General features: G+C 37.1%; 1 protein-coding gene across 3 annotated transcripts in view; it reads right to left on the bottom strand.

Annotated features, from left to right (window-relative positions):
- LOC126457159 (androgen-dependent TFPI-regulating protein-like) overlaps positions 1 to 4,462 on the bottom strand; it is a 257,589-nt gene extending 253,127 nt beyond the window's left edge. The window contains exon 1 of one of the 3 annotated variants that reach the window (XM_050093238.1): positions 4,086 to 4,462. In XM_050093238.1, the coding sequence (XP_049949195.1) occupies positions 4,086 to 4,265 (180 nt within the window). In that variant the 5' untranslated portion in view covers positions 4,266 to 4,462. The remainder of the gene's footprint in view (positions 1 to 4,085) is intronic. The other 2 variants (XM_050093237.1, XM_050093236.1) reach the window with 2 other exon arrangements.
- Between the last annotated feature and the right edge of the window lie 10,767 nt (positions 4,463 to 15,229).

Below are 15,229 nucleotides of genomic sequence, written 5' to 3'. Positions count from 1 at the left end.
AAGTGACTGCCAATAAAAAGTAACTATTCACTACAACTAAGGAATCAGCAGCTTGTTTCAAAATAGAGGCTTTCTTTCTTCTTTAATTGGTTGCATTTAGCTTGTATAATCACAAATAGTATTAAGCAGTACAATTATAGCTTATTGTAATCAAGGGATAGATTAAGTTTCTATTAATTGGTTGTATATCATAAAATTCTACTAAGGGAACTAAAGTGGTGTGGCATTAAAAGAATTCCTTTTGCATGGATGGTGTCTTAACAGTAGAATACAGAAGGTTACTTTAACAAATAATACAAGAGGAATAATATTAAATTTAGAGTGGGGGAAATATTAAATACTGTATACTGCAAGGCTCAGTTCTTAGCCCACACGTGTTTTTTAACCTACAAATTGATTGATTTGGGAAGACATTTCAAAAACTGTGATATGTGCTGATGGCATAAGTATTCTGATAAAGGGTTCCACACATCCATGTGAGATACAGCCAGTAGAATAATGGGACTGGCCTATATATAATTCAGCAAACAGCTTAATATTTAAGGTTACTAATTCTCATACTATGCAATTTGAAACAAATCAAAATTACTTACAGGTACCAGAATTAGACATCTATGAGTCTACTGTGCATACCTTCACCATTACTGTTTCTACACACAGCTTTGCCTTCCACGTGTTTCATCACAACCTATCCCTCTTCCATCTGCCTCCTCACACCCTGTCCCTCACACAACTGCCTTCTCACAGCCTTTTGCTCATTCACCTGCCTCTTCCCACCTTCCCCCTTTTCCACCTCACACTCTCTTTCTCTTCCACTTGCATCCTCACACCCTCTTCTCTCTTTCCATCTCTTCCTCCCACTCTCTCTGTCCATCTCCTTCCCTCCCCTCTATCTCCATCCACACTCACACACACACACACACACACACACACACACACACACACACACACACTCCATTTATACATTCTTGTCAGTTACTAAAGAGAAATACGGTTCCTGATGAACTGTAATTATATCCATGTTTGCAATGTATATATATATTAAAAATAATATATTGAGAAGAAATTTAACTGTGTATAATAGTTGCTTTACTTCAATAATGACCAACCACATCTTGTGTAAGAAACCAAAAAGCCATCCAAACAATTGCAGAAAACAAAACTGGTACATAATCTGATAAAAAAATCTGTCTTCAAAACTCCCATATGACAGTCATTAACTTTTGGTAAATTATCATTCACTAGAAAGCTTCCTTTTGCATTGTATTGTGCACCTATGGTGGAATGTTCATGATTTTGAATTATAAGTGGAACAAGAAGCTTAAATAAACTATTAAGATCATCAAAACTGATGGCTGGCCTTTTATTTCTGGCAACCAACTCCATTATAACAGGTAGTGAAAGGCCGAGTTTCTGAACCTGGAAACACCATCTATACAATTTCAATGTCTATAAGACCCCCAAGAAGAAAGGTAAGGAGAAAGTGCTTACTTGTTTTCTTGACTGATACATGAATTGAAAGGGCTGAACTCACATCAAACCTGACAGAACATGCTAATTCTAGTTGTGGACTCAAGTAAAGGTCACAATACACATGTATAAATTAATCTAGATGTAATTGCCATAGCTGTCATAGAGATTAGATTATACAGCACACAGCACAGAGGATGTAAGATCAATAAATCATTTATTATGCTAAATGATCAGCAAGTCTTTTGTATGTAAATGCTGATAAGTTGTTGTTTACCAAATAGAAGAGACGCTGTGTACTGGACAGAGACAAAGAAAAGATGTAGACTCCTTATCTCCCTAAAACTTCAGTTAAGTCTTCCTTCACAGGTAACATATACACTGTGTTCATTCCAGTTTAAGGTTAGGTTAATGTTTAACGTCCCGTCGACAATGAGGTCATTAGAGACGGAGCACAAGGTCAGGTTAGGGAAGGATTGGGAAGGAAATCGGCCATGCCCTTCCAAAGATACCATCCCGGCATTTGCCTGAAACGATTTAGGGAAATCACGGAAAACCTAAATCAGGATGGCTGGAGACGGGATTGAACCGTCGTCCTCCCGAATGCGAGTCCAGTGTGCTACCACTGCGCCACCTCGCTCGGTCATTTCCAGTTTAAATCTTGGTCAATTTGCATTCCCAGAAACTTTGTGGTGCATAGTTTTTCTATTTGCTTGCTATCCAGCATAAGACTTCCCCTTGACACGGCTTCCATACTGTATAAAGTTTGTTTTCTTTGCACACGTAGTCACCGTGGTCTCTCAACACTGACCAAAGTCTCTTCTAAATGTGAAGGAATCCATCATCATATGCGTACGGCACTTATGAGACAGGATTGCTGGCAAATACTTACATTCAGGATGTGAAATGTTTAGTGCTGCCAACACACCAACATGAATGTTAGAGTGATTAAATTATCTTAGCTTTCAGACCTGCTACTTCCTTCCTCAGGGAAGAGAGAGAAATAGAAAGTGGAGCATTAAAAAGGAAAGGCAGGTGACTCAGACTCAAAAATGAGAGAGACCTAACTGAAAGAAGTAATAGTTCCAAATGACAGTTCCAAATGCTAGGATAATGACAACATTTTTTCTTTTATGTTTGTCTGTTAGCAGTACTAAACATTTTGCCCTCCTGAAAACAAGTACTGACCAGCGGTTCTGTCTCACATTTACTAATTCTCATGATATAATTTTGGTTTGGTGCATGTTATTCTTATTTCTTCTTTGTATTTCCATCCTTGCATTAAATATATTATGTAAATCTAATAACTGAACATCTGTGAATGGATATTCAAGGACATTTCCAATCTTACACTTATTTACCTCCTCATATACCCACTAATATTATTTGTGGCACATAATAAAAAGTTTAAAATTGATATGCACTTTATATGCATGAACAGAAGTAATCTGTATAAAGATTAATCATTCCTATGCAAGGTTACAAGTTTTTTTTTTTCAATTTCAGGCAAAATACATTAATGAAGAGAATCTAGAAATAGAACAGGTTATTGAGAATTTTCATAAATTAATGACTATATTAAAATTATACCTTAAAACCAAAATGTATCAACACCAATATTTTTAGTTTGCAATTCAGAATCAGCATTAATATAACAAATGTTTATTAAAATAAATCACACTCATTTGGTATTTCTAGACTCAATCATTTTTTGAGTATATAAAAGTAGGTGAACAGCAGTTAATAATATAATGAGAGAAAAGCAGCTTTCAATTGTGGGAGTTCCTCTGAAAAATAAGATACTAATTGTAGCTTTTTTATGTATGAATAGTCTCTCAAGTGCCTTTGGGAAGTAAGATAAGACATCTATTTTAGACAATAGTTTGTCATTAACATAACCTATGGGAGCTGTTTCTATAGCTTCATCTATGTGCTAATTTATACTTTCAGTAAGTTCACAGTTTGTGAATTCTCCTTCATGATGTGCTTATGAAGCATAATGTGTGAATGAATAAACAATAGGTCAATAAGTGCAAGTGTCCACCTTCACAACAAAAGAAATAAGGACTAATTAAGATGCACACATCATAAATCTTAATTTACTGAAACATAATTCCATAAAAAGGAGTATAGTTAATAGAAGATTTTCCAGTTCAGACTCACTGCAGAGTCTGCAGAACAACAGAAATGAAAAAAATACAAAAAAAGTTTCTGTAAAAGTCCAATTTCTGCTAGGTGCAGGACGAATTTTGCAGTGCAATGACAAGTTTAAGAAAATCATATAGTGTAAAGAAAGGATGTAATCTTTCATGAATATAATTATCTTATAAGCTCACATTACTATGTGTGTAATGAGCTTTAAAAAATCATTGGCTAATATACAAAAACGAATTTGAGTTGTGTTGTTTTGACTTAGTCTGCAATGACATTTTCCTCCCAACAGAAACAATTAGAAAGAGAAGAAATAACAGGCAATAAAAAATTCTGCTAGTCATTTAAATGCAAGAATATCATAAATATTTAATTAGAATCAAATAATTGTTGTTATTGAGAGTAGAACAAGAAAAAGTTAAAATAGAAGCCCAAGTTACAATGAAACTATTTTATAAACTTACAAAGTTCCAGATAGTCAAAAATCTGCCCCAGTATTTCTCAAGACCATGAGTCCATTCAAGATCTACTGGTACCTTTCCTTTACCTAATTTAGCAGCGAAATAATAAAGCACAAAAACATGATGCAAAACAATACCTAAATGAAAAATGAAGCTCTTTGTACTCATTTTAGTTCCAGGCATTTTAGTCTCTGTGTGTGCTAGCTCTGTCAGCACAAAAATGTTGTACCTTCTTTAAGATCACTCATACAGATGAGTGAAGGTCAAAGTCTTGTGTAATTCTACTTGCATGCTGCAATAGTAATAATTACATAACTGTGTCAGTCTAGCCCGTTTCTTTAAAAAAATAAAAATGCAGCAGTCTCTTGCCCTCCATAAAACACAATAAAAACTTGGTCACCTTGATATGCCCAGTCCATTTCACAACTGAAACTGCTATGAAGCAGACAAACTTCAAACTATACTATGTGTTTAGAAATACATTCCTGAGCTCCTTATCATTTATTCTTCTTCCTCTTTTTTCTGCCGTGTGTGCAAAAGTTCTTTTTTTTGTGAAGTCCAGGTTACACTTACCAGTACAATCAGCCATTCATTACTCAGTCATTATTAGTTTAAATCTAGTAAAATAAATAATAGTTGATACATTATGATAATTTCATCTACTAAATTGATGTTTCCTTCCGACTACATACAAATAAATAATTTACTAGTTTGTCAAAATTTTCAAATGAAGTCAGCAGACACTATACTACCTTAACACTCCTCTATTTTTTCTAATGTTTTCTGCATGAAAGAGAGTATGTCAAGAATTTATTTAGTCTGTAGCAAAAATTTTTTCCTATGCTTCTGAGAAGTATGTGAATCTGCATGCCTTCCTTACATCGTATATTTATTGGTCCATTTTCATAATACAGCACAAATGATCTCTGAGAAATCAAATACATAGCAAACTGTACTTATGTGGTAGGATAATATTTTAGTTTTGTCCATCTTTGCCTATCCCCTCGTTCAATAAATGCTAATATCTAAGTTACAGTGTATTAGATCAAACATTTTGTTGTTAAAATGAACAAATGTATCAAATGAATGACATAGATGTAGATGTATTAGTGTGACAGACAGTTAACAATATTTCTGTAAACATTTTCACTTCTGAAAGCACTGATTGTATAGTTCTGATTTATCTAATAAAATACCTGTTTTTTATATTTATATCTTTTCTTTAAACTGGAATACAATATCAAACAGTTACTAAAACATTTCTGATGTACTGGTAATAATTTTTCATAATAATATACTATGTATGGATGAAAGATGCAGTAGTTGTTTCGACATTAAGAGCCTTGCACAGGACAGAATAGCATGGAGAGTTCCTTTCTCTATGTTTGTCTCTTCAGAAATAACTGACAGAACTATATATGAGACAATTTATCATTACATTAGCAAAACTGACTTGTTTCCTTCACAATTCATCTTTTATAAGGAATAGTCTACAATCTACACCACACACACACACACACACACACACACACACACACACACACACACACACAATACACTCCAGGACATACACTAATTACTAAAAATATTTATCTCACATATTCACTAAATAAATGACCCAATATAAGTCACTAACAAAATAGAACACAAAGACTTATAAAACTCAACTTTTTATTACACAAAAATGGGATTTATTTTCATAATAAATTGCTCAGTAAAAGTTTACAATCTGTTAATGGCCTCTGAGCTACCTTGTTTCAGAACTGTATAGAGTTTATCATCTGCAGCCTTTTGAATCTTGAACCCTTCAGGTGCATCAGATATTGTGCAGGAGATGGATGGTGGTTTTCAGTGGGCTCTGTATTGTTTTTAGGGAAATGTTCCATAAAGTGGTGTGCTTTATGTGGAAGATCTGGTATATTTTGCTACTTCCTTATAGTAATTGTTATGGCTTCCATACAGTACGCTATTGATACAATACAGAATATAATGAATGAAACTTTTCTGGAGAAAGTAGAGTGTGTCTGACAAGTCGTTCCCTATTTTAAAACAGTTATAATTTATTTATTTATGAAACAACTTTTTTAGAACTACTTTTGTTAGAAACAGCACTCCCTGAGGTTGTGTTTAACATTATTTTTCTTTTGTTCCAGTTGGAAAACGCCACTTGTGTTGTCTGGATGAATAGGCTAAAATAGCAGCTTGTTACGAAGTCAGGGGATGTGTGTGTGTGTGGTGGAGGGCTGAACGAGAGACCCATGCAACACTGTATTTTAAAAACTTAAAAGTTGCCATTCCAAATTACTAACAACAGGGAGTGTTGCTAAAAGATCAGGAAGACCATCAACTTTGAGGACGCAAGAGAATGTTGACAGAATTCGTGAAATGTTCACGAAGAACCCTAAGATATCATTGCGTCAAGCATCTCATGAAAGTGGTCTTTCACATTATGCAGTTGCAGTGATTCTTAGGAAAGACCTCACTTTTATGCTATGGAACCCCCATTATGTGCAACAATTGTTTCCTTATGATTGTGGCAGAAGAATGGGCTGTAATGATGATTCGCTTGAACTTTTTGAGAACATTCTGTGGACTGATGAGGCAGTTTTTGATGTTGGAGGATTTATAAACAGGCATGACCACCATTATTTGGTAGCCAAAAACCTACACAAATGTGTTGAAAAAGCATGCAGGAATTCGAAGGTGACAATATGATATGCTATCATGACATGCAAAGTTGTTGGTCCTTTCTTTCTGCAGAACACATTGAATTGCAAAAGATACCTGAAAATTATGCAAGATCATGTATGGTCAGTAATTTCACAATAGAACAACCCACAGCTTCACTGCATGAAGGACAAAGTGCCTCCTCATTTTGCAAATGATGTCTGCCAATGACTGCATGATCATTTCCCAGGTCATTGGATTGGCAGATGTGGTGCAGATGCACAGCCTGCCCACAGCCCTGATTTAAGTTCTTGTAATTTTTTTCTCTGGAAAGTGGCTAAGGAGGTGGTTTACAAGAGAGAACCATGGAACTTAGATGAACCAGAAGCAGTAAAATCTAATCTGTTACCCAATGTTCCATCTAACATGCTGCAGGCAGTAGTATCACACATGCCAGTTCATTTGAAAAATTTGTAGAGAATACTGGAGATTATATGGATGCTTAAAATGATGATAAACACAACCTCAAGGAGTTCTGTCTCTAACAAAAGTAGTTCTAAGAAAATTGCTTCATAAATAAAGACTATAAGTTTTTAAAAATAGGGAGTGACTTATCATACATCCTGAATATTGTGCATGCCTTTCCCACATCTTTATACTCATATGTGTCTGACTGTGCCAAACATCATCAGTATCTAAAAGCATAAGTACCATATCAAGAAGTATTCATTCTTCCACAAGATCATTAAAAATGTGATAGAAATAAGTTGCCCAGCAATTACAGAACATAATCATAAGACCAAAATCATGATCATACAAATATATGGCATTAAGCTATCTGCTAGTGAAGTCAGAAGAAATAAAAAGAAAATATGCATTTGAAAAATTGTGAGAGTAATGTCAACTGGACACAGAAAGTTAATTAATACAAATTCCTGAATTATATTGTAGTTTACTAACTGATTAAAATCACTTCTGTTGCCATGTAAAATGCAAAAGGATGACATCAACCTTGCACTGGCTGGCAGCAACACAGATGAGTGTAAAATGGCAACGAGACACATAACAATGAGTTTGGTTGTGTTTGACATAGAGTGAACTTTATCCCCAAAGTCGTATAGGCAACAGACATTTAACATGCCACCTTGTCAAGGGTGAACAGTGAGTACCTTAGTTTGAGAAAACATGCATGGTTGGAGTCCACAGCCATTGACAGAGGTCACTGTCAACTAAAATGGAACAGTGGAGAGATGATCTGCAATAATGAAAATTACTTGCCTATCGAATGCTGGGCAACAAGTGGCAGGCAGCCACATCAACAAGAAAAATAGCATAAGATGATGTGCACAGTTGTCAATATGGGATAAATCTGAACTCCTAGTATGTCTCCTACTGTCTTTCACTAATGAAGAATGCATGCATTTGTAAGTGATCTATACCTCCAGCACAACACTGCACCATATCAACTCTCCTAGATTGGACAGAATGGCTAGAAGAACATTTGACAGATACAAGGATCCTTGTGCCCCTGTTTATATCAGCTGACCCTAGTCCTGTTGAACACCTCAGCGATGCCATGAAATGACATGTGCACACATTGGACTCAGCTGACAATCTCATTGAGCTGTAGGTGGTGCTTGAGTCATCACAGATCAGAATGACTTCTCATTGCTTTTGGTGTCCATTGAAATTCATGTGACTACATGTTACTGCTTTCATGGTGACAGGAAGTGCTGTATGCAACTGGCTAAGTGCATCTAAATCAGTTGTGTGTAATATGCATAGAGTTTAATATGCATTGGAATGAACTCAGTGTGACTTCCTGAGTGAGACAACTATTGACTGAGGCCCAATGAGTCTACCATTACATAGATTCTTCTTTCTTAGAATAAAGATTTGATGCCTGTCATAAGTTTGTGAGTAGCCCACCTAAAATGCTTGATTTCAGAATTCAGTGTTTACATTCCTATTATCTCCAGTTAATGACAGAGCAGAAAAATTAAGGAACATTAGCCATGAAGGTCCAATGCACATTAGTTTTCAAAGCACGTATGTTATATGAGCACTGTTTGACACCCAAAATTGAAACAATCAAGCTACTGAGTATAATGTTATTTTACTATATCAAATATCCTAGCTTGTGTTTAACTAACACTCTGATATGGTGAATAATGTTACCTCTTATGGAAATGTCAGCAAGGAATGGAAAGGATCACCATGTCCACTCTGTGTGTGTGCCTGGAGGCCCTATTCAACATCTTGAAGAGGCTGTTCCAGCAGCCATTAGGAAAGCAGGGCTAACGAACTGAAGATTGTGGTTCACATTGTAAAGAGCAATGCCTGTCTATGGGCTCCATGGTCATACTTGGAGCGTTCCAACAAATGGCAGAGAAGTTTGAGAAGTCTAGCCACATTTATGGAATTTCAACAAAGCTCAGAATCTGCAACATTGTCTCCAAAACTGATTGTGGCTTTCTTCTAGATGTATCTGCACATCCAAAGAAACATAAACTGAAGGGTGTATGTAGCATCCAAGAAGCCTTATCAGAGAGTCGAAATTCATAGCTTTTTCTAGGAAAGTGCTGCTGTGATTTGGTACAGTTCATTTCTTCTGCCATAACACAACGCTACTTTCATTTCCGAAACCCATATATCCTGAGGTTTACAGGTGTACACTGAAGTGTGGTTATAGTGGTTTGTGTACATTACATCGTTTGTCTGTGAACATCATTGCGTTTACATGTATCGGAGATTTGTGACTATCCTGTCGTTTTCCTGCTGTTGTCACTGTTCGTTTCCACTTGAAAATGTAATTTTGCAGAAGGAAAAGGGCTGCGAGTCACATAAAAGAATAATCCAGTATGTTTTACACTTTTTGTACATTTGCTCTCATTGATGTACCGGTAGTTTTATTTTGAACAATAGATGTGTAGTACACTGCATACGTTTTACATGAATGTCTTTTCCGACTTCACACCACGCTATCTCTGTCAAATTCCCTCCTGCAGTAGCGTGGGAGCCGGTAGCTTTATAAATTGGGATGTTTTTCCACTTTCTATACAATGTTAATGTTCACAACCAGCTTGTTTATCTTCATATTAACCCCGTAATGCCGAGCGTCACGAATTCTCGTCATACCAGTGCGATTCTTATGCCGTAAATGTAAGGTTACCTGTTCTCCAGCGCCAGTGGCGGCAGGTGCGGATTCTGCAAGAAGCTACCAACGCTTCTGACATCTGCCAGAGTGTTTCGGGTACTAATAGAGCGACATAATTTTTTTAATTTTTTTCATCCATGAGAAATTTATTCAGGAACTAAGGGGTTAAACCAACACACAGCTGTGCTGGAGGACACGACGCAACTCAGATCATTCCGCAACGCAGAAGCCGAGTCGCTGGCATCTGGTTAGCAACTCGTTGCAAGCGATCTACTGATGAGTAGGGCCCGGATTTTAATGACAAGACATATTTTTTTCTGAACTATAGGGTGAATTTTAGAATAATTTATACACAAATCTAGACATTTCAGTGTCGAAAAATGTATTTTGATTGTGCATATAAAGTCATATTCCAACAAATTTTAGTAATAGGTCATATTGCGGCTAACTTTTAATATGATAGGTCATATTTCCGTCAACTTTTGCCAAAAATGCATATACCGTTTTTCTCGTATCTTACGGGACACACGAATAAGAAAATGAATATGTTGCTCACGAGACAACATTTAACGTGCTATTATAAAAGATAAACAGAGAAATTAGTACACAGCTTTATTTCTCAGGACTGTAGCAAAAAATCGGTGTGCCACAACAGTCGTTTTACGAACATAAAACATTGTTAAGCAGAGTCGACAATACGCTCTCAGAGCGAACAAAGGCGGCTTCTGCCGTAATAATCATAGCAGTCACACAGGTGTTCCCAGTACGTGCGTCTCGCGGGCCCCGAGGAATCGCTTCATGACGTCATCAATAAGGCTGAAAGCGTGACAGCGCTGCCTGGTGACTAGACCTGTAAACAACTCTGTTGACGTAAGTGACGTCACACGTTGGCCACAGCGTTTATACAGACTTGCGATCAGCTATTGTTTTGGAACGTCAAATCAATCCAGATTGTTTGAATGAAGCTTCCATTAACAGAATTAAATGTAGAAAGAAGGTTTGAATGCGAATAATCTGGATTATGGTGACATAATTGAGTACAGCCTTTGCCTTGTTCAACATGCCTAAAGCAAAGTGCTCCAACAGCGTGAAGTTGCGAGGATATGTTCGAGAATTTGGAGAGAAGTTCTTTGGGAAAATATTATTTTGAAAACTGTGTGAAGTTAAAAGTCAGTGCAGAAAAGCGCTTTAATGTGCAACAACATTGTAATACCGCTAAACACAGCAGCTGTGTGAAACGAAGTGCTGAAAATAACAGCAGGCAAACGCTGTTATTTGAAAAGACAGGTTAATCGTCAACTGTGCAATCATTCTGCAAGGATTTGTGTGAGATGATGGTGTCCTGCAACATCCCATTGGAAAAGCTGAAGAATTCACGCTTCAGACGGTTCTTGTAGAGATACACAACACATCCAGTTCCAGATGAATCTACACTGAGAAAGGACTATTATCCGTATGCTACAATGATGTGCTCAACAAAATACGAATTACTATTGTTGAGCAAAAGATCTGGCTGTCGATAGATGAAACTGCGGATATTAGTGAGCGATATATTGCAAATGTTGTTGTTAGTGTTCTAAAAGTTGATGGCCCTGGAGATATGTTCCTACTGACATGTGAAGCTCTCGATAGAGTAAACAATTCGACGATTGCTATTTTGTTTGACAACTCTCTGAAGCTACTGTGGCTGGATGGTGTGAAAAGAGATAACGTTTTGCTGCTGGTAACAGATGGTGCTTCATATATGGCCAAAGCAACCAAAAGGCTTCAGATTCTCTTCCCCGGTATGGTGTACGCCACTTGCCTTGCACATGCGTTGCGCAGAGTTGCCGAAGAGGTGCGATCAAATTACCCTGACGTCGACAAATTAATTTCCTGTGGCAGGAAAATCTATGTGAAGGCTCCGCTACAGGTGCAGAAATTCAAGGAACAAGCATCTTCAACGCCCCTCCCACCTAAACGTGTTCTTACACGATGGGGTTCTTGGCTTAATGTTGCTGAGTATTTCTGCACCAATTACACCCAAATAAAGAGAATCTTCTGTGAGCTTGATAGCGATGAATCAAGTGCTATCAAAATTGTGAAAGAAGTTTTTACAGATGCATTGTGTCGAAACTTGGCATACATCAACGCCAATTTTTCAGTGATATCAAAAGCCATCAAACGACTAGAAGCTGTTGGCACTCAGCTATGTGAGGCCCTGAGCATTATGCAACATGTGCAGAGTGAGTTGGGTCGAGCTCGTGGTCATGTGGCTGACAAAGTGAAAACCAAATTGCAAAGTGTTCTCCAACGGAATCCTGGATATTCTACACTGTGCAAAATTAGTGACAGTCTTTCAGGGAATGCCGCAACATTTGAAGATACTGAAACAAAGCTGAACTCCAGTGAGCTGGCTGGCTTCAAATACGCTCCAGTGACGCCTTGTGAAGTGGAGAGGAGCTTTTCCAGGTACAAAACTATCGTCAGCGACAACCGTAGATCTTTGACAATGGGAAACTTGAAAAAGCACCTTATGATCCAGTGCAACTTTGCTGATACTGAAGATCATACGGTATTAAATAACATGAAACGCTTTAAATACTATGTAGAAATAAAAACATTGTTTCACTGTTTTTTAGGTAATTAAAATCCGGGCCCTACTGATGAGTCACTCTGCAGTCGTGCCATCTGTGGAGCTCTATTTAACTAAATAGGAAGTAATTTGTAAACGACCTATCACTACAGACCTATTTCCGACTGGCGTCGATAAGTGGTTTCATTAGGGTCGCTCCGTGTGCGAAGGTCTCTTAAATAACTAAAACTGTGTGGTTCTGGAACTGAAGAAACGTATAAACAAATCTTCGAAAGCTTGTACAACTTTCCCCCTTTATTGCTAATTGGTCTATTTGGAATTATTGTCACATGATGTGTCAAGCATCATACGTTGTAGGAATAAAGGTAAGTGGCCTGTAGACGGTAGATTTTAGTAGAAATGATTAAAGCTGAAAGAAGAATTATGCAAAAGGCATTAACAAAATTATTTAGGTATACTATCTAATTGCCCAGTGCCGGAATAACACAGTAATTCTTTTACTCCATAAAAGGGAGTAACCCAGGACACAAAACATAGAAACTTTCCAGCCTCCTTTTCATATTACCGGTAAACAAGAAAATATACTAAAATTACTAGAAATCACGTAAAGGATCACTAGATTTTAATCAAGTAAAGTAAAAAAAAAAAAAGTGGGTAGCTGAAATCCGTAATTATAATAAATTCTGGAGGGGGCTTCAAATAGCTAATGATGAACAGTTTTCCTTCGATTTTAGAAGTTAATCTGTGATGCCAGTATTTTAATAATATTAACAGTCATCACGAAACCGCTCGCAAGCGAATACGTTATCTCGGACGCTCGGTACTCGGTCCGTGCGAACAGCTGTGCGTGCCGTGGTCCGGCCCGCGTAATCACAGCGTGGCCAAGGTCAGCTTTGCCCACCCGTCTACTTCTCCGGCAACGTCTAACGCAGGGGCTTCCAGCGTGATCACCTCACTGTTTCACTCTCGCTATCCCGCCCGCTAGTACACTGCTTGATAACCGTGCATGATTAAGAATTTTATGCAAGCATGAGCTAAGCCCCCTCCCCTCCATACAGTCCAAGTGTCCTTGCACACTATCAGTTTACGCTTCGAATATGTGGAACTCGAAAGGCGACGAGTTTTCTGTTTAGGCCGATTTTGCCTTTTTGATACGAAAAAATCGAAAGAGATGAGGCGATACTATGCGAAAGACTGGTTAGTAAAGGAAAAACTTATTCTCATCTAAATTTACTCTGTGAGCTGAAATACTTCTGCATTACTAGTACAATTATATCAGGATCAATGTAGAAAAATATTTGAATTTCGGATCATGTGTAAAACCTCTGGTTAAAAGCAGGATTTTTTATTTATTTATTTTTTATTTTATTGCGATTTCCGTTGATCCTGATAGCAATAAAGTTGGAAGGATATGGAACGAGTCAGTATTTCTACAATGTTAACAATACAGCAGCACACAGTATAGTTAGTTCATGACAAAACTCATTGTAACAACATGGGACACTAGGAGAAATAAAATCATATTACAAAGAACAGAATTAACACTGAAGTGTACACATTCAGATTAACAATATCAAAGTATTTGAGCAACAATATAACATTACAGCAACAAATAGTTTCATTTATGCCTACATTGCATGGCTAACTCAGTTGTATAATAAAAACTTGCTCCTATGTACTAAAAATCGCTAATTAAATAGAATTAGAAAATAAACAGTTTTTTCAGCATTCAGTTGCAAGGTAATTTTTACTCGTTTACCTAGGTTTCGATTCCAGTGATGGAATCTTCTTCAGAAAAAAAATTAAATTATTTTGAGAGCCAAGCACTGGCCATGTCACAGATTAAAAATTAAAACAATAAAGACACATAATCATAAGATTATGTCTGTCAAGACTGAAGGCTGAAAAAATTGTTTATTTTCTATACATATACGGTTGCTGACGCGCTGCGTTATGTTAAAGATTTGAATAGAATTACTTTTGTAGTAGGTATACCTTTAGTTTGCTCTTGAAATTTGGTGTTCCAGGAGCAAGACTTTTGATGACACTGGGTAGAGTATTATAAATTTTGATGCCTGTACAAGTTACTTCTTTCTGTACAAGGGTATAGTTTGACTGGTTCCTATAAAAATCCTCTTTTCACCTTGTGTTGCGACCATGATATTCACTGTTGGTTTTGAAGAGAGAGTGGTTTTTATTAGTGAAACATACAAGGGAGTATATGTACTGAGACATCATTGTAAATATCTGTAGTTTCCTAAACAGATTGCTACATGAGTGCTTTGGTTGCACATCACAATAAAACATTTGCCAAGGGCTGGTTGCCCCAAAACATGATCAAAAAAATGTGTGTGTGGAATCTTATGGGACTTAACTGCTGAGGTCATCAGTCCCTAAGCTTACACACTACTTAACCTAAATTATCCTAAGGACAAACACACACACCCATGCCCAAGGGAGGACTCGAACCTCCGCCGGGACCAGCTGCACAAAAACATGATCCCGTATGCCGAAAGTGCATGGAAATATCCGAAATAAGCAGCTCTTATGGCCTCCTTGTGGGTGGTTGATGCAATTTCACGTAAGACAAATGTTGCAGAATGTAGCCTTTTTTCTAGATATAGAATATGGTTGGACCAATTTAGTTTGCAGTCTATGTACACACCCAGGAACTTAGACGAGTCGACTTGCTTTATTTGTTGACCATTACATTCTATATTTATATCTCCCAGTTCGTTATGTGCCATG

This window comes from Schistocerca serialis, chromosome 2 (genome assembly GCF_023864345.2).
Source record: "Schistocerca serialis cubense isolate TAMUIC-IGC-003099 chromosome 2, iqSchSeri2.2, whole genome shotgun sequence".
NCBI classification, from domain to species: Eukaryota; Metazoa; Arthropoda; class Insecta; order Orthoptera; family Acrididae; genus Schistocerca; species Schistocerca serialis.
This window is presented reverse-complemented; position numbering and strand designations above follow the sequence as displayed.